Below are 27,004 nucleotides of genomic sequence, written 5' to 3' on the forward strand. Positions count from 1 at the left end.
AAAAAAAAAAAAAAAAAAAAATACACTGCTGGTCAAACCCCAATTTCCTTTCCTCTGTTTTAAGACTTCGTGGGGTGCTGAAAAGTGAAGGCACTGAGAAATACAGACCCAAAAGTGAATATGTTGTTTATAAATATCACCCTAATAAGAGGAATTCAAGCCGTACTTGGAAGAATCTCTACAACATATAAACAAGAGGGAAGGTAATACCAGCAACCCATCTTGAAATATTCACGCTTTCTGCAGCACAGTAAGACACCTTAGGATCTGACCCCATATCTAAGACTGTTATAAACCGTTGCTGACTAGATTTGTTTATCCTATAAATTAGTGGGTAAATGAGGATTCTACTATGAATTATGCCTCAAGGGACAGAAGCAAACTTGCCAGTAGAAACCTAACTCATCAAATTCTTCTACACCTTCTGAAACTTTGTCACGTTCTGGGTCTAAATGCTTAACGTACTCTATGTGTCCTAAACAGTAAGTATTGTTCTCTGATTAGGTCAGTTGCCTCTCAAACCGTTTCCCAGATTTCTGAAGTTTACACAGTCTCAAGTTGGGCAGATCTTCAAGGAATCCCAACCTGCAAGACAGTAAACAGATGTCCTGTCTGCTGAAATTACCCTGAAGGGAACAGTTTTCTACTATTGTTCATTATTCAGTGAGACTATTTGAAAAAGCAAAGCAGACTATTACGCAATCTCTAATGAACACAAAGCTATTTTTTAAAGTGTCTGGCTTTAAAAAAAAAAAAAGAAAAAGAAAAGAAAACCTATTAGATTTTAGATTTTTAAATCTAAAAATCTAAACCTATTAGATTAGATTTTTAGACTTTTGCCCGAAAATCTAAAAGCAAGAAAGGATTTAACTTCTCTGACAAGTATTCTCTGTATTATAGGATAAAATACAAATGCCAATCTAAAATAGCCAAATAAATAACACTATTAATTCAATAAATCTAAAATTTAGAAGAGTTAAGAATGGCAGGTAAAATCTTCCATCCTTCCTAAAGGAAAAGATTTAACAGAATCTCTAAGACCTCCCTATCAAAATCATATCAAAGACTCAGTTCCATGGCAGGGAACAGTTCAAATTTGACCAAAATAAATATTATAGTTTTTTGATGAACTAGAATAATTTCCCATCAAACATAATGTCTGCATAGACCAGTAACTACAGAAAGATTTGAAATCTTTCTGCATAGAATCACTAGGCTTCTGTTATTTTGACTTCTTTCATTCCTTCATTCATTCATTCATTCATTCATTCACTTAGATATTTACTGAGTGACTTTTCAGATCAGTCACCTCTGCCAGGCCCTGGAAATATGAAACTAAATCAAACACATAGGTCTTACTTTCATGGGGCTCATATTTTTTAGAACAGCAAGTCTCAAACACACTGTTTCTCTTTACTCTCACACAACTGCTGACACCAGATGTGTGGGTTCTTTCTATACCATGTTATTCTTCAATTCGCCAAACACCAGCTGGGTATCTTACAATTTAATTCAATTTTTGACACTATCTTCCTGAAGTTAGTGTCAGATTCCAAAAGTTAAGGGCACAGTCCTACAAGACTGCCCTCACTTCAGATGCCAATTCCAAATCCAGGCCTCCAGTACATCTGACCAACCAGCGATAAATCGGGAGTTCCCACAAAACCCTCCTCAGATTCAATAATTTGCTAGAATGACTCACAGAATTCAGAGAAACACTTTACTTGCATTTATCAGTTTATTATAAAGGACATGACAAAGGATACAAATGAAAAGCCAGATGAAGAGATGCACAGGACAAAGTATTTGAGGTTAGGGGGCAGAGCTTCTCTGGGCCTTCATCCTCCCAGCTCCTTCAAGTGTTTGGAAACCCAAAAGCTCATCAAATCTTGTACAAGAATTTTTACAGAGCTTAATGGATGGAGCTTAATCTCCAGCCCAGCTACCCTCCTTTCCAGAGGTCAGTGGGGCTGAAGGTTCCAACCCGCTAATCACTTGCTCTTTTGGGTGACTAGCCCCATCCTGAGGGGCTTGACCCAAACCATCTCATCAGCATTAACTCAGGTGTGACCAAAGGGGAAGCATTACGAATAAAAGACAGTCCTATCACTCAGGAAATCCTAAAGGTTTGGGGAACAGTGTGACAGGAACAAGAACAAAGACTAAAGATATTTCATGTTATTTCAAGGCCCTTTAAAATTAAAAAAAAAAAAAAAACTCTTAAAACATTTTAAAAATCCCTAAAATTTTCATGGACCCCTCAAAAATCTTATACATTGATATCTGCATATCAGAAATTCAGACCAAGAAATGTCTGAAATATTTATTTCTCTTAAAAATAACTTCCATTGGAAGTTTTGAAAAAAAATAAAAATAAATGCATTACATGCTAATATAAACTATGTTTTAATGAAAAAATATTTTATAAAACAAGGTAATTTTATCAGGATATAAGAACAACAACGTTTCACATTTTTGTAAAAAATTTACATTTTCAAAAAACAATTTAATCCAGGAGAGGAGAGACGTAGTTTTACATTTTTGTAAATCTTTTTAATATCTGGTTTAATAGAAAACAGATGGATAATCATATCTGTTCTTGCAGTCAATCCTTTATGATATCACACACATCATGTAGCATCTGGAAACCTCCATCAAACAGTCGTGAAAGAATGAGAGTTAAAATGACAAATTATGTGTTATTATGAAAATAAGTTTTGACCTTGGAGACTCTCTAAAAGGGTGTCCAAGATCCTCACACTTTAGGAACCACTATTCTAGAATGACAATTAGGAAAATTAATGTGATTACAGATTGTGGAAATTGCTAAGAAGAAAAGGAGAAATGTAACGAGGAGGGGCAGGGAGGCAGCCTTAACTGAGAGGAATCCAGGAAGGGCTTCTGAGAGGATACCCGACCAGAGAACTGAAGAACAAGCCATCAGCCCTAGGAAAACTTGGGAGAAGAGAATACTTGATGACTATGGATTTTTAATCTTTTAAATAAAAATGCTAATATTTACATTTCATAAAGCACACAAGTTGTATTTTAGGGGAAGAAAAAGGTCTCTAGACGGATAAGCACTAGCGTGGGAGTGATACACATTCACATTTTTACTAAAGGAACTGTTAGATAAATAATAGCCCCACTTACTGGCATAAAGTTGTGTGTTTTCGAGACAGGATCTCGCTCTGTCACCCAGGCTGGAGGGCAGTGGCACGATCCCAACTCACTGCAACTTCTGCCTCCCAGGTACAAGCGATTCTCCTGCCTCAGTCTCCCTAGTAGCTGGAATTACAGGTGCCTGCCACCACACCCAGCTAAGTTTGTTTCATATTTTTAGGGGAGACAGGGTTTCACCATATTGGCCAGGCTGGTCTCATACTCCTGGCCTCAAGTGATCCACCCGCCCGGGGCCTCCAAAAACGCTGGGATTACAGGCGTGAGCCACCATGACAAGCAGGAATAGTTATATCTTAAAATAACATTAAGTAATTCAAAACTACCAATTTCATTTATGTTTTGTTAATGAATTATAAAATACAATATACTAGTAAAACCCTTTCAGGAAAAGTTACCATAGCTTTCAATTAGCAATATGCATATTCCTGATGCCAAGGTCAGGGTCAATCTTTACCTAGTAGGCATCTCTATGAAGCTAACACCAGAATTCCTCTAATAAAGGCTGCAACTCCAATAAAGTTCAGAGGTAAAAAGAAAATGATTTAAGAAACATATGGGACTTTCAGGACCTGCAAATTGATGCTGTCACACCCCAAAATACATCAGACTAGACACAATCAGCAAAATCCAGGAGCCGAGTAATAATCCAATCTGTTCTTGGGCCAGGATATGGAGTTTTGAACTTGTGTGAGCCACGAAAGTAGAAAGTGAGACCTTTCTAAAAAGCGTCAACTCTATGAAAATTGCTAGTGTGGAAGCAGAAAACAGTAACTACAATATCTTATTAGCTAAACATAAACGCACCAAATGACTATACCTAGTCCCAGGAATCTACCCAAGAGAAATAAAAACATCCAAAGACATAAAAACATACAAATGTTCATGGTAGACATTCATAAGAGCTAAAAAACTGGAAGCAACCCAAACCACCAAATGCAGATGAATAAATAAACTGCAGCACAGGTTGAATATCCCTCACCCAAAACGCTTGGGACCACACGTGTTCCAGATTTTGGAATATTTGCATTTTCAACCCTATCTTTACACCACAGGGCAGAGAATAAGCAAAAACACCACCACCACCACCACCACACAGTGAGTAATGCAGATAGGTCATCTTGGCCCCATGTGGATCATCATGGGGAATCTGCTGTTGATGTATCAAGCCCCCACTTTATCATGCTCTGCAGGTACGCTTGCAGGGGGCAATCTGGGCATACAGGAAAAAAAAAAAACTTCGTAACATAGCTGAAGGAGACTGGGAGGGTCTCTTTCCCCTTGGAGATCCCGAATAAACTGTGTGGTGTGCACCTGTGTTTTGACAACGATCCATCACATGAAGTGAGGTATAGAATTTTCCAATGTGGCATCATGTCAGCGCTGAAAAAGTTTCACAGTTTGGAACTTTTCAAATTCTGGATTTTCCAATTAGGGATGTTCAACCCGTATATCTGTTCTATGGAATTATACTCAACAATAAAAAGGAATAAAATATCAATAGACAAAACAGGAAGGAATCTCAAAAACATACCAAGTGAAAGAAGTTAAACAAAATGTTATGTACTACACATATAATTTCATTTATATGAAATTCTAGAAAAGGCAAAACAATAGTAACAGGAAGCTGACAGATAAGTGGTTGCCTAGGGCCAAGGTGAGAAGGCAAATACCGACTGCAGAAGGATACCAGGAAACTCTCCAAGTGGGAAACTATTCTATTAATACATCTTGATTGTGGTAGCAGTTAAGCAATTGTTTACAATTACTAAAGTTCATCCAACTGTGCATTTAAAATGAGTGGAATTGCCAGGCGCAGGGGCTCATGCCTGTAATCCCAGCACTTCGGGAGGCTGAGGCCAGAGGATCACGGGGACAGGAGATTGAGACCATCCTGACTAACACAGTGAAACCCCATCTCTACAGAAAATACAAAAAAATTATCTGTGCGTGGTGGCACGTGCCTATAGTTCCAGCTACTTGGGAGGCTGAGGCAGACGAATCGCTTGAACCGGGGAGGTGGAGGTTGCACCTTTGCACTCCAGCCTGGGCGACAGAGCGAGACTCCGTCTCACCAAAAAAAAAAAAAAAAAAAAGTGGAATTTGTTGTGTATAAATAATACCGTAACTGAGCAAAATCATACACACTTTAAAAGTCTGATGAAGAAACAATTCATACATGCGCTGACTCCCAATTTTACTCTCAATTTCAGAATTCAAAGATCCCCTGAGATGCTATAATACCCAAAGAGCTAAGCTAAAAACCACAACTACAACCCCACCTATTATGTATAATATAAAATATCTATTGACTGTTTTTAATAAACCTAGGTCACCAAAAATAAATTGTATTATTGTAGAAGACAAAGTATGCTACTTAGAATTTTCCTGTTTACAGTATTTCAGAATTTAATGAGATTATTTAGACCATAGATAATTTGTTCCTAGAAAAGCCTGCTTATGTAAAACAAATTCAGAGAAACTGGAAAACGTTAAAATACTTACCATCCCCCTGCCCAAAAAGACATGATTTTTTTTTAAATTCACACTACCCAATATTCTATATCAAAAAGCGTACTTCTCAAAGTATGCAAGCCCTAAAAGCAAACATTCAAACCTGAAGGGCAGATATGTGCTCGAAAAGATCTATGAACCTCTTAAAATCATCAGCAATATTTTCTATATGTGTACTTGAAGGCATTTCCCTGGGGGGGGGGGGAGACTTTGTCATTCTTCAAATTCCCAAAAAAGCCCATAACCCAAAAAGAAAGTTTTAAAAATTAATAGGGCCGAGTGCAGTGGCTGGTGCCTGTAATTCCAGCACTCTGGGAGGCTGACACGGGCCGATTACCTGAGGTCAGGAGTTCCAGACCAGTCTGACCAACATGGTGAAACCCATCTCTACTAAAAATACAAAATATTGGCCGGGCATGATGGCTGGCACCTGTAACCCCAGCTGCGCCGGAAGCTGAATGCAGGAGAATCACTTGAACCTGGGAGGCGGAGGCTGCAGAGAGCCGAGATCCCGCCACTGTACTCTAGCCTGGGCGACAGAGCAAGACTCTGTCTCAACCAAAAAAAAAAAAAAAAAAATTAACGGTAATAAAAACTTACTACCTACATGTAGTTATGTGTTTGAATGAAGAAGAATGATGCAGGATGTGGGTGGCTCATGCCTGTAATCCTAGCACTTTGGAAGGTCCAATTGGGCAGACTGCCTGAGCTCAGAAATTCAAGACCAGCCTGGGCAACATGGTAAAACCCCATCTCTACTAACACACACAAAATTAGCCAGGCCTGGTGGTGTGCACCAGTAGTCCCAGCTACTCTGTAGGCTGAGGCAGGAGAATCACTTGAACCCAGGAAGAGGAGGTTGCAGTGAGCCGAGATCACGCCATTACACTCCAGCCTGGGCGACTCCAGAGTGAGGCTCCATCTCAAAAAAAAAAAAGAAGAATGGGTATGGACGGACATACTTGTTCCTTTATATATCTGTATTTTAGTTATAATAGAATTGAGCATGTGTTTGTTTTTAATTCAAAAAGCATCAAATAAAAAAACTAAGGAAAAAGATTTTTAAAATACAGCAATAACTGTGATTTGCTATGTGGAGTTTCACAAAATAGAACAAACTAATGTTTCATTTTTTTCTGACAGTGCTACTGAGGTTGACAATGATGGAGACATAATATATCTTGATTTTAACAGGTCCCTTTACATCTGTAAAATATGAGCTGAATGAAGCAGTTAAGACTTGAAAGGATAAGAAAAAGAAGCCCACACACTACAAGCCAAAGCACCTGCTGATTTTAAATTCTCATCTCTTGTTAACCTGACTCCTCTTTAACTCTGTGAATATCACTGCACACACATATACAAATTGCCAGAAAATATGCACACATACACACACCATCAACTTAAAGAGGTAACTAACATCTGGCCTGGTTTTCAACAAGCAGAGAGGCCTGTTTAAGAGAAGCCTAACCTATGCTTCAACAATTGAACAATTTGTCCAAATTTATTACAATAAACCTTCACCAGGAAAAGCAGGCTTCCCATCATCTTTGTAACAGACACGATAAGGATCTGCTGAAAAGCCCTACTAAAATAATTAGGGACAGAAGTAACTTTAAACTGTTAGAACCATACCACCTATCATTTTTAAGCCTGCTTTATAAAGCTGAGCTACGGAATGCTGAGGTTACAACCTGTTGATCTTTTTAAACAGTTCACAGTATTCGAAAACACTGAATTATTAAAATGTTTTACCACTAAAACTAATTTAAAAATTAAGTAAATCTAATGGTATTCAGTGGTCACAATACTATTTTAAATACAGTTCAATTAAATTCTTAAATTATTACTCTTGCTGGGAATAGGCCCCAAAATCTGGCCATAAACTGGCCCCAAAACTGGCCATAAACAAAACTTCTGCAGCACTGTGACATGCTTCTGATGGCCTTGATGCCACACTGGAAGGTAGTCAGTTTACAGTTTACTGGAATGACAGCAAAGAATACCTGGACCACCCAGGGCGGAAAACCCCTTAAGGCGTTCTTAGACCACAAACAACAGCATGACCGATCTGTGCCTTAAGGACATGCTCCTGCTGCAGATAACTAGCCAGAGCCATCCCTTTATTTCTGCCCATCCCTTTATTTCCCTTAAGGAACACTTTTAGTTAATCTATAACCCATAGAAACAATGTTTATCACTGGCTTGCTGTCAATAAATATGTGGGTAAATCTCTGTTCTGGGTTCTCAGCTCTGAAGGCTGTGAGACCCCTGATTTCCCACTCCACACTCCATGTTTCTGCATGTGTGTCTAATTCCTCTAGCACCACTGGGTTAGGGTCTCCCTGACAGAGCTGGTCTCAGCAACTCTGGTTACAGAAAGATGCTATTAGCCAAAACAGACACGAAAATAGTTTACAACAATGCTTCTCAAGTTATCAGAGGTGAAGAACCCATTTTCCCCCAATCTATCACAGACCAATACTTTAGTAAATTACAATAAAAATTACTTACTAGAAAGATGAAAATTAAAAAAAAAAAAAAAAAAAAAACCACACACACACAAGTCCAGGGATATCACTTGGATATCACAGCAGTGTCAAACTACTATAATAAAAGTTTCTAAACACTCAGTCTTAACCCTGTGTTTATTCTGTGCAGGCCAGTGTTCCCAAACCATTCCTCGTACTTTGAATAGCACTGGTTTACAGAATCTGTAACATTAAGCAGGTAAACAGTTCTTTCCCAACTCCCAAAATTGAGCATTTAGACTACAGAATCAAACACATTTATGTCACGAAGTCTCTCAAAATACATGAACACAATGGACGTGAGCTCCAAACTGTGTAATATCAAGCACTTATGTAACTGTATGCCCAGTAGCATAAGACTGTGGCAATTGTTGAGAAGAGAGTAAGAAATAGTTTTCTCTGCCACTCCTGCTGCTTCTATAGGAGTTGACAGGCATACCCTCCACTGAGGTCAAATCACAACTCCCTTAGCTCCAATTCTATTCTGAACATTGTATTTTTAAGAATGGTAAAAAAAAAAAAAAAAAAAAAATTGTTTCAGCAGCAGGGCCCACTTTGAATCACAACTTCTATAAGACAGTGATTTATTTATTCAGTGAGTAAGCCCAGCTGAAACCCCAACATTCAAACCTCTCACTGCTGTCTTCCATTTGTTGTCTAGTACACAGTAATTCCAGAAATCTTTATTTCTTTGTAAAAATGTAATGTTTCAGTAAAAGAAAAAAAACTTTAGTAAAAGCTTAAACATGAATTCTTATGAATGTATACACCAATGTGACTGACTCCCCAACCCTGTAGTCTACACAAACAGAAAAATCCTATAGCATAGTGGTTGAGGAGCTGGGAACCAGAATCCAAAATACAGTTTGAGTGCCAGCTCTGTGGCCTTAGGTAAGTTACCTTATCTACCCTGGCGACACCTTCCTCCTACAGAGATAAAGACAGTACCAATCTCAAGCACTGTTGCAAAAATTAAAAAATAATACACTCAAACTACCCAGCACACAATTACTAGTAAGTCTTCAGTAAATGTTAGCTACTATTATAACAACTATTAAAACAAACATTTCACCTCTTCTCTTTTTTCTCCCTTTTTATTTTTTAGAATCATCGAGTCTGATTTCTTTAATTTTTTTCTATCTTTTTTTTAGAATTGTCATATTTCACCTATTCTCATTCATTCATCTATCCATCTGTCCATCCAAGGAACATTCAGTGACTAAAATATGCCTAGTTACCCTTATGGTACAGACACTTCTCTCCCCAGAATGTTTACAGTTCATTCCTCAGAGAAGCTTTTTTCAGCCTAATAAGAGGTGAATTATAACTTATTAACCCAACTGATGCCAAACTTCCATTTTTTTTAAGACACATCAATCACCTGGACACGCTATCCTTATAACAACCCATACCACAAAGTTTTACAACAAGATGCTTTAAATCTGCATTAAAAAGTCAAGAGTTCAATTAAATTTACTCAAAATATTCTGTATACGTGTGTGTTTATCCGTATGTAATTTTCCCTTAAAACATCATTAAAGACAAAGTACAGTCCATAAGTTTCTTAAAAGTCTGAAATAAAAAAGACAAAGCTCAAACTGTACCAGTCACTGCCTAGTTGAAGAAGAGGTCAGACAGGATGCACAATTCCTACTTGGCTTTATTACAGTTTTGTAGCTTCTGGGAGGTAAGTCCCACAGCCTGAATTTCTCACATCAATCACAGTCAAAGAACAGCTATTGCTGTAGAAGATTTTTATTCTCAAAGAAACTGTAATGCTGTAAAATCTCCCTTTAGCATATTCTGCAAAGTCAGTATCTAGACTTTCATTTAATTCTGGCTTCTTTCACTGACTGATCGTGAACTTGGCAGTTTTCTTATTTGGTTAAGCCTAGATCATTTTTTCTAACACTGAACAAAGATGGTAGTTATTGCCAAAATGTAAATTCAAAAAGCAGAAAGCTGCATTAGTCTTAAATTTAACACATTTTATGGCTCAAGTGGGATAGGGTTCCATTTCATAACTGGCTGAGTCAAACAATAAATGGGATTTAAATCACTGCTGTTAAGTTTTGATGTGAAAGAAATTTAAGTTACTTCAATAGGGGGGAAAAAAAGATTTTTTGCTTCTGACACATATGGGATTAGTTACAATGCTCCAATACACTTAATCAATATCAACCTCTATAATATTTCAGTTTGAAAGGGCATAATTCATTATTATTCTCTTGGATCTAATGCTCACTGACGGTCCACATTTTTAAAGTTAAATCAACTAATAATTGTTGGGAAAAAGAGAAGATAGAGAATTTAGCCTCAAGAAATTCAAAAGAATGGTAACAATCTCATAAAAATTAGTCACACATAAGTATAATGATACAATCAAATGTACAAATATACAATCATAATTAAGAATTAACTGATAAGATGTTTAATTTATAAGTTTCTGCTTTACCAATTCAATATATATAAGCAACCTGCAAATTTTCCCACATATGCCTGGTTGGTAATTTTTCTAAAATAAAATGAGTGATTAAAAAGCTTAGCTGAAACAAAATTCATTTCCTTTCTCATAAAACAAAAAAACTGTTCAGAATTGTTATGAACTATCTACCTTCTAACACATTCTAAGTTTGTTACAATCAAGTTTATTACATTCAGGAGCACTGGCCACTGCTTAAATAGAAGGCAGGACTTTAGGTGATTTGGGGGCACTCTCATTATAATTTGTTCCTGCCTCCTGATGCAGAAGGAAACACGTGAAAAGTAACTATGATTGCCTCTGGGAAGAGGGTGGTTGGAAGACAGGGATGACAGTGAGAGTTTCTTTTCACTATATACTTTTACTTTGTCTTTGATTTGTGTGCCATAGTTATGTATTACCAGTTTAATGGTTGTGTTTAAACAGCCTTAATAAATTAAAAGGGTTTCCATTTTCCTGTATAAAAAGCGCACCAGAGTAAGTCCACAAGGTGGTTATTCATCTTCTTTCTGGTCAAGAGGGCCTTCAGAATGAAAACGAAGCTGATGCATTTCTGTGTAAAATGTAAAATGGGAGTTTTCTTCTCTCCAAAAGGAAAATATTTCTATTTTGTTTTAAAGGCTACCAGTAAACCACACTTAAAAACACCATCTACAAGTCTTCGTTTGGAGGATGAAAACAAAAGGTGGCAGGCAAGGCCAGGTGGTGGTGGCTCACACCTGTAATACTAGCGCTTCAGGAGGCCAAGGCAGGAGGATCACCTTAAGGCCAGGAGTTCAAAACCAGCCTGATCAATATAGAGATGCCCCATCTCTACAAAAGAATAATAAAAAAACTAGCCAGGCAAGTTGCCCACACCTGTAGTCCCAGTTACTAGAAGGCTGAGGAGGAGGATCACTCAAGCCCAGGAGTGTAAAGCTGCTGTAAGCCACGACCACACCACTACACTCCAGTCTGGGCAACACAGCGAGATCCTGCCTCAAAAAACAATAATAGGCCAGGCACAGTGGCTCATGCCTATAATCCCAGCACTTTGGGAGGCTGAGGCAGGAGAATCATTCGAGGCCAGGAGTTCAAGACTAGCCTGGCCAACATGGCGAAATCCTACCTCTACTAAAAATAGAAAACAAAAACAAAAATTAGCTAGGTGTGGTAACATGCACCTATAGTCCCAGCTACTAAGGAGGCTGAGGTGGGAGGATTGCTTGAGTCCAGGAGGTAGAGGCTGCAGTGAGCCGAGATCACACCACTGCACTCCAGCCTGGGCGACAGAGCAATACCATCTCAAAAATACATACATACATATATACACACACGCACACACACACGCACATACACACATACACACATATATAAATAATAAGTTGGGAATTAAAGTTTGATTTTATTTTGTGTGTAATAGTGATTTTCCAAAGGGTTGAGTTTTAGGACTACAGCTGTCCATTGAGAAGATAACTTAGCAGCACTGTACAAGTACAAAATAAAAGCTGTTAAGACCAGTTATACAGGCTTTGGTGATAGTTGAGAAAGGCAGCAAGAACTGAACAGTACAGACAATGTAGTTATAAACTCAAAGAACTAAGTAAGTGATCTTAGGAAAACCTCAAGAAACAGTCAAAGACGATACCAGAAGCCTGCATGACTTGGGTAGACAGTGGTATCACTAATGGACAGGAAATAAAATTAGATGGTGACGGGGAGAGGTGGAAATATAAAAAGTATTTTTAAAAAAATTCATAGTAAGCCTTCAAGATACAACAAACATCTGTGGCACTTAAGTGCTAGTTTAGGTACTATTAAGAAAATCTTAAAATTTTATGCCAAAATGCAGCTGATGTTTAAAGGGTCAAAGACTCAAAGGATTAAAAATACATATTTTTTGACTAAGTTAATACTGAGTTATCACTACTTTTCCTGAATCCAATTTTTTTTCTTCTATGCCTTAGCATGGTACCAACATTATCAAGAATATGGCATACTAGTCCAGCAAATTTAAGTATCCACTTCAGCCCTTTCAGTTTTGATGAAACAAGTACAGTTTGTCATCAAACAGCCAAGTAAATTACACTACACTTTGCTATTAAACCTAATCTTTACTGGATATAACCATTTTAAAGAATGATCTACCTACCAGTAGTAGTTTACAAAAAAGGAAGCTATATTCTCTTTAAGATATTATCTAAAACCCTGCCAAATAAAATAACATCCAAGTACCATAAATTAAATATTTTACCAAAAAAATTATAAACTAATTTTGGAAAGAAAGCAAATGCAACCAAGTTTTCTGTAAGTGCTAAAATTAGGAGCTTTTATCTAAGAAATGACCTATGGTAGACTTGAAGTAAAAATAAGAAAATCTTTACACAAAAATAAGAACTTGCAAAGATTCTTTTCAAAGCTTCATGCTTTGTAGAGGCTTTTTTCTCCAAGGTGTGGGTTAGGACTGAGCTGCAAGTCCAGAGCATTGCTGCCAAGACTTAAAATACCTGGAGTTGCTCAGCCAAACCAATGAAGTCTGAGATATTGAACAAAAGATCCGAATTTATCATATACAGAAACCAGGTGAAGCAAAAAGTGACAAGAAGGCAAAAGATAAAAAATGCTTATAGTACACCCACACCTTTTAATGTTAAATAGATATTTGGGGTGTTAACCATATAAACCCAGGCCAGATTTGCTGTAACAACTAAAGTTAAAATTTTTTAATCGTATTCCACTTACTTGGGAAACCATCCAGTTTGGAATTCAACAGTAACTATTACCAACTATTAAAATCAATATCTACTACTAAAAATCATATCAACAATGTAAGAAATTACCCATTCAGGTTCTGTTTATTACAGTAGAAAGGTCATTCACTATCTTCATATCAAACATATCTAGGTTTCATATCAAACCTAGAGATCATAACTGATTTAAGTTATCTCCCCCATGAGACGTACTGTGTATGCTGCCTTAAATTATACCCAAGAAGACAGCTACAAGAAACAAATGACAGATTGTCATCACTAGTATATATGTCACAAAGTAAGCACTGTCAAAAAGCAAACTGCAATGAATTTCAATAAAGTGTCTGACCCTAAGGGAAAGGACCAATGGCCCAGGATGTTTGCAGGTTTATCCAAATCTTGGGAGGAACATAAAAATGGAAAAGTCTGGCCCAGTGTGGTGGCTCATCCCTATAATCTCAGTACTTTGGGAGGCCGGGGTGGGTGGATCGCTTGAGGCCAGAAGTTCTAGACCAGTCTGGCCAACATGGCAACACGCCATCTCTACTAAAAACACAAAAATTAGCTGGGTGTGGTGGCACATAGCTACTTGGGAGGCTGAAGCATGAGAATCACTTGAACCTGGGAGGTGGAAATCGCAGTGAGCCAAGATTGGGCCACTGCACTCCAGCCCGGTCGACAGAGCGAGACTCTGTCTCAAAGGAAAAAAAAGGAAAAGTCAGATGGACTAAGAATTACCACCTACCTAATGTAGGTAAATTACCTTACTTAGGAACACCTACCAGTATTCTTCCCAATGCTCCTTAATATACTGATTTTCTTTACTATTGATCCCCAGTATCTTAATATGTGAACTCAGCAATTTAAGGTTGCATTTTTCCAAACTTGAGAATATTTACTAAATTGACTTCTTAAAGCTACAAATCTTTTACAATATGACTGACTATTAAACATAAAGATTCTAATATCTGTTTTCTCATGCATTTTAAAGTTAGAAGTCTGTAAGACACCTGAGTTTTGAAAAATGTATTTCCCAATGCTCAAACAAGAAGCACTAGATTAACTATTCTGTACACACCTTAACTTCTATTTCCTCCAACTAGATATTAATGAAATCACATAAACTATTTGTACCGACGTCTCCTCATTGATAAAATAGGGATGTATCAATGAGTTGTTGTATTGCTTCAATGCCCTAATAAATACACAATACTTAAAACAGTACCTGTCACATAACACGTAACAACTACTGGGATCTTAAAGTGTATGAAGCTGCTATAAAATGTAAAAGAAAATGAGTCAAGGATGGCTGGATGTGATCTGAATTCAAGTTCTAGGATATATTCACTCTATGTCTTTGAAAAGCCATTCAGCTTCCTGGAGTGGGAGAATCACATGTATAATCCAGATAATACTAGTCTGCCCAGTTCCTGGAGCTACCAAGATATAACAATGTATGCTAAATGATTTTTCTATTATAAAAAGTCACTATTTGTAAGCAATAATATCTTACTTGCCTAAGCAAAAAATATAACTAAGCGATCAAAATGTCAGACTGCATAATGAATTTAATCCTCACTCACAAATACTCAGGTTAGAGATAATCCTGCATAACTGGTTTTTCACTCACAGCAAATAAAAACCTGAAAAGCAAGGGGATAAGAAACAGATAAATTCAACAACCAAAAGCAGCACCAACTAGAAATATAAACTACTCAAGGCACCTAAAATTAAACGACGGGGGACATTTATTATAGATGTAACAGGCTACCTGAAGGGATTTCTTGACAGATCTACTGTCTCGTCTGGTTCAATAACATGTTCTTTCTTTTTTTTTTTTTTTTGAGACAGTCTCCATCTGTCGTCCAGGCTGGAGTGCAGTGGTGTGATCTCGGCTCACTGCAACCTCTGCCTCCCGGGTTCAAGCAATTCTCCTGCCTCAGCCTCCTGAGTAGCTGGGATTACAGGCATCCGCCATCACACCCGGCTAATTTATTTTGTATTTTTAGTAGAGACAGGGTTTCACCATGTTGGCCAGGTTGGTCTCAAACTCCTGACCTCAGGTGATCCGCCCACCTCAGCCTCCCAAAGTGCTGGGATTACAGGCAGGAGCCCGGCCCAATAACATGTTCTTAATGATAATACTATGCAATCAAAACATGGTTAGGTTGTGTTCAATATTCTCTGACTAAAGCAGCAGAAAATTATGTATTACAATTCGGAAAGACATATAATTAAAATAGCTAAAATATGCAAGTTTTAGTGCTTGAAAGGATTTCAAATTATCTGACTGAAAAAATTATCTGACTGAAAAAATTATCTCACATGTGAAACAACTTACGTATGTACCACTCAAGTCAGAAAACTGAAAGAAGAGGCCAAGAGTCATATAATTGTTTTGCTGTTAAAACATTAAAAGGCCAAACTATATTTTACTTCAGAACAGGATCTCAGACAAAAGCTTCCATTTCAATAGAATTTAACAAGCTGTTGTCTAGTCTCTTTAACTTCCTAAGAGTATCACAAAAACTCTACAGTGACACATGTGATAGCCTGGCATTACAAATCCACATTACTGGATTCAGGTCACAAAGCACTCCCACCAGCCCACTGCGGTGGCTCACGACTGTAATCCCAACATTTTGGGAGGCCAAGGTAGGTGGGTCACCTGAGGCCAGGAGTTCGAGACCAGCCAGACCAACATGGCGAAATCCCGTCTCTACTACAAATACGAAAAGTTAGCCAGGCGTGGTGGCGCATGCCTGTAATCCCAGCTACTTGGGAGGCTGAGGCACGAGAATCGCTTGAACCTGGGAGGCGGAGGTTGCAGTCCCCAAGATCGCACCATTGCACTCCAGCCTGGGCAACAAGAGCAAAACTCTGTCTCAAAAAAAAACAACAACAAAGTACTTCTACCAAAATTTTTCCATTAGATTTGAATAACCATCAGGTAAGTAAGGTAGAAATAACATTTATCCCCAAAGTTATTGTGAGGATCACAACATCTAAAATTTAACACAAAATTTAACCAAACAACACAAAGTTTAACCAAACATCCCTGTACAGGGTCTTATAATAGGTGCTCAATTAATGTTAGTGATTTTTCAAACAGATAAGAAATCAACAAAAAGATGGAGACATACGAACAAGCCCAGAAAGCTAACTAGTTTATCCTCAACTGTGTGCTCTTTTCTCGCCAACACTCTATTAATTTCTACAAAGCATTTACTAATCCAGTTTCTTAATGATTGATTTTCAAGAAAATTTCCACACAACAGCAGTATATTCATTCATTCACAACATCTGAGTGCCTTCTATACACAACGTACTATTCTAGATACTTGGAAATACTGCAGCGAACAAATCTGACGTGGGTGCCACTCTCAGGAAACTGATATTCTAGTGAAGAAATAAGCAACAAGTAAAAAGAGTTTTAGACAGAAACAAGGACGAAACTGGATACCACAATTTGCAGATGCTCAAGTCCTTTATATAAAATGGTATGGTATTAGTAATTGCATGTAACCTAGGCATATCTTCCTATATATCATCCCTAGACTGTGTATAACATTTAATACAATATAAATGTTATGTAAATAATTATACTGTATTGGTTATTTGTATTTTTAATTGTTTTTTCCTAGTATTTTCGATTCATGGTTGGTTGAATCCATGGATGTGAGATTGCTGGATTCAGAACCCACAGATATGGAGAGTTGACTGTATATGTAACTCACACTTTTCCATTTATTAATAACATACTCTACCTTACTTACAAAACCAGGGGAATAAGGCATCTAATAAGATAACTTACATAAAGGGGAAAACAAAATTTAAAAGGTAAGAAATTTCAATAGCAATGAGTTTCAAGCACTGACTTGTGGAGGAGACAAATGTTTTACATTTTAGCCTTCGAAAGGGTTATTATCTCAATGAGAAGGGGGAAATATACTAACAGTATGGATCACATACCAAGGTGAATGATAGGAGCTGTCATCAAAAAGTTCAGAGAAAGGAAGACAGCAATGTTTCTTCTCAAACATTAATATGCTATAAATCACCTGACTGTGTAGGTCAGGAGAGGGGTCTGAGACTCTGTGATACTGTATGTCTGCATTTCTAACAAACTCAAGTGTAGCTAGCATTGCTCATCTTACTGATCATGGATCATACTTTGAATAGCAAGAGTCTCATGAACATAAGAAAGGTAAAATTCAAATGTTCTAAGGAACAAAGTGGGTTCCACATGAAAAGTTTAATGGAAAGAATTAGCTTGATCTTGTCTAGGAACAATGAGACCACCTGACAGAATGAAGACCCATTCTTTCATTTCTTTATCTTTGGTTTTTTTTTTTGGTTTTTTTTTTTTTTGGTTTTTTCTTTTAACTCATCTGTATTTGTTACAACTTTAAGCAGAATGTGACTCAGGCACTACATTTCCATCCACAAGACTAGCTCTGAGTTACTTTTGAACAGCTTTATGATATGCTTAGGTAGGCTTATAACTTTGCTCCTCCAAATGATACTTTTATTTGGAAAACAAGCCCTCTGGAGAGTTCCTTCCATCAAGTTCCTTCAGTTTAAACCATTCTCCCATTTCACAAGGAAGTACCCAAGCACTGACTCTTGCAAGGTACACAGTAAGAGACACATTGACAAGTCTATTGGAATGGACAATTAAAAGATTATTGAGAGAGAACATTTCAACTTAGTGGACTGACAAAAATGGGTATCTATCCATACTAAAGATAAAAGAGATGTGAAGTAATGGGATTCCTCATAAAGTGCTAGGACAAATGTGAAATGGTACAAATACTTAGGAAAATAATTTGACATTATGGTACTTAGTATAACTGTCGACGAGCATCCCTAAGTCCTACCAATCATGGTGTGAGACAGACATATCAAGACTCAAAACACAGGAGAATATAAACTATGATTTAATTCATATTTATTCATATAGACAGGTGAAAACAATCAAACTGTTTAATACTCCATGTGGTAAAGCCACAAAAGAATCATTAAAACAAAGCTCACCAATAGTGATTCATATAGGGGGAGAAGGGATTGGAGGAAGGGATGAAAAAGAGGAAGGGGTTTCAAAGATACTTCTTATGTTCTATTTCTCAAGTTGAACAGTGGGTAACTGGATGTTTAGACACTGTCTTCCATGTATAACATTTTGATGTACTTTACAGTTCTTTGCTGATGTTATCAATAATCTTTAAAAAGTAATAATTGGGAAGTCTGTGGTGGCAGATTCTAACAGCAATAGAGTTTTAGAAAGTATGAAAGACTACAAATATAGAATAGTCCTTTAACTATTAACTTAAAGAGGAAAAAATGTCAGGGCAAAAAAAAAATGGAACACAGGGAGCTAAAAGAGACAATGCTGAAAATTTTAATATGGAAAAGTCCTGATGACGTTTATGTGCTAAGGGAACATACAGTTGACCTTAAACAATATGGACTTGAACTGCACAGGTTCAGGGAGTGAACCTTGCATATAGGAAAGGCCAACTTTTCCTATATGTGAGTTCCACAGGGATCCACATGGCCAATTGTAAGACTTCAGTATGTACAGATTTTGTATACACAGGGGTCCTGGTTTCCCTGTGGATACTGAGAGACTGCTATATTACAGAGACAGAGGAATTGATGAAATAGGTCTAAGATAGGAAAGGAAGGGTTCAAGAATATAAGAAAAATTGGTCTTGGCCACTATCAATGTGCCAGGAAGGAAGAAATGTGTTAAAACATCAGGCTAAACATAGGATGAGACTAATCTCTGGGTTCATCTACATCTACATATGGCTGAGAATGGTCATGAGAGTCGGGACTGTGCTCTACCTTGCTCACCTATATAATATCTCATATAGGTTATTGTAATACATCCCAGCATGTAGCAGAGCTAGACCTGGCATATGGTCGGCAATCAATAAATATTTGTTACATGAATGAAGAACAGAATACATCTACAGATTCAAGTTAAACTATATGGAGGATTTTTTAAAAAACAGAGTAAGTTGATTAAGTCAACATTTTTTATTCAATATGTGATGATGAAAGAGAGGAATTTCAAAGAGAAAGAACTTCATGAACTAAAAGCAAGGTCATGCTTACTGCTTGAATAAGGATGTGAATCTAGGTCTGTCTTTAGCATGACTTTATTTATTTATTTATTTATTTATTTTGAGATGGAGTCTCCCTCTGTCGCCCAGGCTGGAGTGCAGTGGCACGATCTCAGCTCACTGCAAGCTCCGCCTCCCAGGTTCATGCCCTCCTCCTGCCTCAGCCTCCAGAGTAGCTGGGACTACAGGCGCCCACCACACCCGGCTAATTTTTTGTATTTTTAATAGAGACGGGGTTTCACCATGTTAACCAGGATGGTCTTGATCTCCTGACCTCGTGATACACCTGCCTCAGCCTCCCAAAGTGCTGAGATTACAGGCGTGAGCCACCATGCCTGGCCTTTAGCATGACTTATTAAAGAAAACAACAAGTAGTCTGAGTGGCTGGAATTTACAGTTCCTACAAAGCTTGGAAAGAAAGGAAGTAAACCTGATCATAAATGCAAGAAACAAGAACAACATTTTGGTGGGCTTTAAATTCAATGGAAAGTCACTGCAAACATCTAAGGAAAGAAGTTAAAATCTGAATGTTCACATTAAATGAACGTTTTAATAAAAGTATGAATGGTAGAGACTGAAGAGGGCAGGGGAAAACAATATTAAAATAAGCTATATAAGATACTAGAACATAAACTAGGAGTAGTATAAATAATAAAATGGAATACATACTCATTCATTTACCCTACTCTGTCAATTAACAGGTTCAGCATTGGAGATAAAACAGGTGAAAAAGCATAGTCCCTGCCCTCAGTAGCATATATTCTGATGGAGAAAACAAAGAAGAAAACAAACAAGATAGTTACAGGCTGCGGAAAATCCTAGACAGAAATACAGGGTGCTGTGATGGAAAAGTAAGGAGAACAAGAAGTCTATAATTCTATTTTGGACATGCTGAACACGAGATGCCTATGAGACATCCAAATAGTGACATCAAACAGGCAATGGGTAATCAAGAGAAGCATTCAAGAGCCATTACTGGCAGAAATATAAATCTGGGACTTACCAGCACATAAATAATATTTAAAGCCATGAGCACAGATAAGAATACCTTAAAAAATACTACTATAATTACTGCAAATAAAGCAGCAGCTACACCTAAATGGTGACTTATTCTGTCCCAGACATTGTTCTACTTATTGACATATATTCAGTCCATTTAAAGTCTCAAAACAATTCAGATGAGGAAAATGAGGCACAAAGACTTGCCCAATGTCATCCAGCGAATTTCAGAGCTGGGAATCAAACCGAAGCAGTCTGGCTCCAGAGCATGTACTTTTATTAACTTCATTACACTACCTATGTCAAGCAGAGACTAAAAGAAAAGCCAAAACCTAAACCATGAGGCATTCCAACATGCACAGATAGGGAAGAAACATAAAAGGTGAGGAGTAAGTGGCCTAAAAGGAAGGATAGTGATTGGCTGGGGTCATACACCAGTAAGAACCCTCAGGATTTAGGTATGAAAGCAAAAGAAAGAAATCATAAACTATTAAAATTGATAGGGATAGTGGCAATCATTTTGTGGATGAGAAAATGTACCTTTGGAGTAAAACAATCATAGAAGTGTTGTTAGTTACTGGTGGTTGCAGACTGGAACGCACGTCTCCTGATTACCAGTTCAGTGCTCTTTCTACAATTCTAATCTACATTAGCAAAGTTAGCTTTCGGAATGATTTGAGGAACATTAATAAGGATGAGAGTGGCAATGACACTGACAGTAATCTGACTGTTTACGACGACACAGGTACTAAACACTTTAAATACTTCAGAATTTCATTCTCACAAGCCTTATGAGTTACTACATTATCATCATCCCCATTTTATAAAGGATAAACCTGAGGCCTAGAAAAATTAATAACTTCCCCAAGGTCATGCTTACTGCTGGAATAAAGATCTGAATCCAAGTCTGTCTTCAGGATTCTCTTGGCTAATATATAATACCGCTTTCCTAGGAGTAACACTGTTAATCAAGATGAAAGAAAGAAAGAGAGAGAAAGAAAGAGAGAAAGAGAGAGAGAGAGAGAGAGAGGTAGGGAGGGAGGGAGGGAGAGAGGGGAGGGGAGGGCAGGGGAGGGTGTAAGAGTTTTTTTAAATTGTATCTGGGCAAAGGTAGGTATACTTATAAGACATCCATGTGGAGACAGTATTAAAGATGGATGATTCTTGGTCACTCCATGTACAATCATCCATTAATAAAATTTAGAGTAACCAGTACTCCTTGTATCTAATAATGTATAAGGCATAAAGAACATACCATTTCAATGTTCCCTACATGATTTATGGTAACTGGAAAACATTCACAATTAAAATATGAGCAACCAAGATAAAAGAACCTTGCAACTGCATTATAATCTAGCTGCCTAAAATTATATAAACGACAGAAAAGCAGATGTCCAAAGATAGGGAAACTTGTTCGGAATTTATTTTGTTAATATCTACCCAACCGGTGGAGAAAAAAGCAGAGAGGTACCCACTACTGTGAATGAGAGATAATTCACTAAGTTCATCAAGAATCTGGATATAAATAACCCTCAAGTAAAATAATCCTTTAGCTGTTCTTATTATGATTGATTTTGGAGTCACTAGTAAGCTTCTGATTTTTTATCCGATTTCCAAGGTGCTTTGGTAATCAAAAAGGGTCTTTTTGGTGGTAGATATGAGCATTTTCACCACTGAAAAGGTATGTCTTCCACAGTAAATGAGTAAATCAACATTTACATGTATATAAACCAATCTCCTGTGAGAAGGATTAATCGGTTCCTTAGCATTAATCAATTCTGAGAGAGCTGATAAAAAAAAAAAAAAAGCAATTTGTGAAACCACAAAATTCAGAACCAGTTTCTTAACCTTCCTAAGCCCACTGCCTATTTGTGCAACTTGAAGTGATCCAGTCCATCTCCACCTGCAGAGGTCTCTTTTTAATTCAACAATCCCTCTTAAAGCTGCCAGGACATTGTTATGGAAGTGCTTTTATCACTGCCCTATGTTAGACAGTATTTGGCACTTAAAAGAATGTCCTAAAATATTTGCTGAATAAATGACCTCCAAATAGATTTATGCCACCGACCTGTTGCCTTTTTCAACTCTGGAAACTAAGTGATTCAAAGAGTACTGTTGTGACATAGCAAATTTAATAAGAAATATGTTTCTAAGAAATAAACATTTCCCAAGTGTATAAGTGGTACTTATTTTATTCTTTTTATTTTTTTATTTTTTTGGTTTTTGAGACGGAGTCTCACTCTGTCACCCAGGCTGGAGTGCAGTGGCGCGATCTCGGCTCACTACAAGCTCCGCCTCCCGGGTTCACGCCATTATCCTGCCTCAGCCTCCCAAGTAGCTGGGACTACGGGCGCCCGCCACCACGCCCGGCTAATTTTTTGTACTTTTAGTAGAGAAGGGGTTTCACCGTGTTAGCCAGGATAGTTTCCATCGCCTGACCTCGCAATCCACCCGCCTTGGCTTCCCAAAGTGCTGGGATTACAGGCGTGAGCCACCGCACCCGGCCAAGTGGCACTTATTTTAACAAGTGTAATCTAAGTTCACCCACTAACTTTAGAGATTTGCAATCTCTAAAGACACGTCATTTATTCCTGAACACACATCTGCCTCCCATGAGCCAGGGAAAGCCAGAGTGCCAGTACACAGACCAAACAGTACTCCATTTTCTTTTCTGTTTTTTGTTTTTGTTTTTGTTTTTTGAGACGCAGTCTCGCTCTATTGCCCTGGCTGGAGTGCAGTGGCATGATCTCGGCTCACTGCAACCTCCGCCTCCCAGGTTCAAGTGATTCTCTTGCCTCAGCCTCCTGAGTAGCTGGGATAACAGGCGCTGGCCAGCATGCCCGGCTAATTTTTGTATTTTTAGTAGAGACGGGGTTTCACCATGTTGGTCAGGCTGGTCTCGAACTCCTGACCTCGTGATCCACCCGCCTCGGCCTCCCAAAGTGCTGGGATTACAGCCCTGAGCCACCGCGCCCGGTCTGCATTTTCAAAGTATTACACAAGTGGCATTTAGAACAAAACATTCCAAAGTTAATCTCTTGCCTGCATCTTTCAAACTCTGCTAACCACAGACATTAAACTCATAATAATAACCATAACTAACATTAAATGATTACATTGTACTACAGGTCACCACATAAATTTTTTCATTTAATCCAAACAACTCTATGATATAGATACTTATCATTCCCACTTGACAGATGAGGAAAGCAAAGCTTGGAAAGGCTAACTTGCCTAAAGTCACAGAGCTGGTTAAGTGGAAGAGCCTAGAAGACTGAATGAGCTCTTAATCACCAGGCTACACTTTGGTATTCAGTTTAACTAAGTCAGTTCAACTGATTCAGTTATACGCTGAGTTTAAATTATCAATAGTTTCCACTTAAAAATACCCCCTTGCAATTACAATTTTCACATGAATTTAAAAGTACTTCCTTATTACAAATATCTAAGATCTGCATTAATAGGAAATAACCTTTAAAAAACAATCAAAAGAAGAGAGGATGCTTTTTAAAAAGAGAGGCAGGAAGGATGCTTTTAAAACTAGAACGTCGTACAAATGCATTTTGCTTCGAAACAACAGAAATAAAATTTCTCATTCTAGATTTTCCTTTTGCCAGCTAAGTCCATTTCCTTATCGAGAATTTCCTTGGATGTCCTAGTTCACGAACCTTAACTACTAAACACATCTAAGGCCCTTCTCTTTGATATTCTTTTGTTTTTCAGAATGAACACTACAAAAGAGTCTATTTTAAATTATGCGGTTTCAGATAAAGCGCCGAAGTACAGGCTCAAAAGAGGGGCTACAAGGTACACCTCCACTTCGGAAGTTATAGATGTCAGATCCCAGCAGGAAAGCAGTGGAGTTTCCTTACTCTCTCCTTCCCAGAGCCCTACTAGGTCCCTAAATCCTACTCGACACCTTTGTTAGCTGCTTGTCTCCAGGAGTCTTTCTCCAAATCCCCCCACCGGGCATCTCGAAACAAGACCCCAGGAACATGTCACTCACACCCCTATTCTCAGTCCCCTTCCTGAAGCCCCAACTGCCCCGTTAGAAGACAAGAGAAGGTTCTCGCCTCTCCTGAACAAAAAGTGAAGATGAAAGAGAAAAGTACTAGGGAAAAACTTTGGCCCAGCCACACCAAGCCCGGGGGAGAGAATGCTGAAAAGTACGGCTGGTGGGACGGGGTTGGGAACTGCGCTCCCCACGTGGGCCAGAGGAAACGGAACAGCACTCACGAGGCCATCTATCTGCACTTGCTTCACGGCTGAATCTCCGGAGCCGCCTTTGCCTTTGCCTTTCCCTGCTCCGCCGGTGGTGGAGCTGGAAGAGGTGGCAGTAGAGCCGGTGCCTTCCTTGCGGGACGCCATCTTTCCAGGCAGACAGGAAGAAAGAGAAACGTGAGTTACCGGAAGCGGAAGTACAAGTCTCGCGTGACGTCACTCGCAGGCCGGCATTCGAGGGGCGGAGATGGAAGGAGAAGCCAAAATTGGGCCCCGCCTCCCTCCTCTTCTCTAGTTTTACCTTATTTCCAGGCGTTATCCTTTGTGCATGCCTACTGTACATTTTCGACCTCTTTCCAATGGAATGATCTAAGATGAAAATAAACTTTTTAAATGTTTAATCATTCACCATTAGGCAAACGGTCATAATAGCATTACAGTTCACATTATTTCTGTAGTGTCTCTTATGTAAAAATGCTTTCCTTTCTGATCTCGCAATGAAGTGCTGTACTAACTCGCATTATGCATATTAGAAAACTGAGGAGTGTTTTGTCCGACATTATTCTGTTAATTAGCAGTGAGCCAGTATTGCTCAACTTGTTTTATGTAATTTTAGATAGCTACTTGTAACCACTTAGATTATACAGAAATTAAGACATGGAAACTTTTATCAGAATTACCAGAAATAGTAGCCTTCTGCTATTAGTTTCATGTAGAGATTTACATGAGTAAAGTACCAAAGAAGTTATTTTAGGTATTGTTGAAGGATGATACAGAACATATTTTCTAAAAATCATGCTGATTTATGACACATTACTCTGAAATACACATCTCAAGTCCTTAAAAGAATATGTGACAACTGTAAGAAGCCATTTTAGATAAGTAATTTAAAACATTCTTTTCTACTTCCAAATGACTTTTTTCCTATCCCTTATTTTTGAAATGTTTATTCATTCAATCAGTATATATACAGAACTGATGAAATAGTTAAATCAGTAAACGGCATATCCTGCCCTGAAGTTTTTTGTTGTTTTTTCATTGGGATCTGGTGTTATATTTCAATCTGGGAGAAGAAATAATTACATGTTACAAATTCTTAACACTACAAAATGAAAAGTTAATATCCACTCATTTCGAGTGTATATGAAATATTTATCAAAATAGACTACATCCTAGGTCACATAGAAAGTCCACAAATTTAGAGGTGCTAAAGGTTGATCCACGTAGAACTACACTAGAATTTGGTAATAGAACATTAACAAAAAGAAAAAAAAGAAGAAAGAAAATCTCTCATGGAAGAACAGACTGGAGGTTTTTGCCTACCACTAGGTAGCTGGAATGATGAGCATTAGAAAACAGCTAGGCTACTTATGAACAATAACACATTTATTTATTGCTTTATCCTACAACATAGGATCCAGAGTTCATTAAAAAAAAAAAATACCCAAATGTCCAAGTTTCAATTAAAAATCCTTCATCTCCTCAAGAACCAGGATGTACATGCACTAGAAGATTTCAAACTAGATGAAACAAGACAATCAATAGATGCTGCTGAAATGACAGAGAAGTTAGAATTAGCTGACAAAGATTTTAAAGCAGCCCTCATAAAATGTTTCAATAAACAATTATGAACACGCTTGAAACAAATAAATCTCAACAAACAAATTCAGCTTATCTAAGATACACAAGATGTAAATAAGGACCAGCAAAGGACATAAATAGACACTTCACAAAAGAAGACACACACGTGGCCAACAAGCATATGAAAAAATGCTCGATATCACTAATCATTAGGGAAATGCAAATCAAAACCACAATGAAATACCATCTCACACTGGTCAGGACGACTATAATTAAAAAGTCAAAAAATAACATGTTGGTGAGGTTTCAGAGAAATGGGAACACTTGTACACTGCTGGTAGGAAGGTAAATTAGTTTAGCCACTACGGAAAACAGTCTGGAGATCTCTGAAAGAACTTACAGTAGAACTATCATTTGACCCAGCAATCTTATTACGTATATATGGTCAAAGGAATATAAATCATTCTCCATAAAGACACATGCACATATCTGTTCATCACAGCATTATTCACAATAGCAAAGACTTGGAATCAACCTGGATGCCCATCAGTGGTGGATTGGATGAAGAAATGTGGCACATATATGGCATGCAATACTGTGCAGCTATACAAGAAATGAGATCATGACCTTACAGCA

At 37.8% G+C, this 27,004-nt stretch overlaps 1 protein-coding gene across 2 annotated transcripts in view; it reads right to left on the reverse strand.

Moving 5' to 3' along the window:
• EIF3H (eukaryotic translation initiation factor 3 subunit H) overlaps positions 1 to 27,004 on the reverse strand; it is a 122,931-nt gene that overhangs the window by 84,348 nt on the left and 11,579 nt on the right. Inside the window, exons 2-3 of one of the 2 annotated variants that reach the window (XM_025393666.1) lie at positions 25,089 to 25,156; positions 24,803 to 24,934 (exon numbers count right to left, since the gene is read on the reverse strand). In XM_025393666.1, coding sequence (XP_025249451.1) covers positions 24,803 to 24,934; positions 25,089 to 25,130 — 174 coding nt within the window. In that variant the 5' untranslated portion in view covers positions 25,131 to 25,156. Of the gene's footprint in view, positions 1 to 24,802; positions 24,935 to 25,088; positions 25,540 to 27,004 lie in introns of those variants that run through there. The other variant, XM_025393667.1, reaches the window with a different exon arrangement.

This window comes from Theropithecus gelada, chromosome 8 (assembly GCF_003255815.1).
Source record: "Theropithecus gelada isolate Dixy chromosome 8, Tgel_1.0, whole genome shotgun sequence".
Taxonomy (NCBI): Eukaryota; Metazoa; Chordata; class Mammalia; order Primates; family Cercopithecidae; genus Theropithecus; species Theropithecus gelada.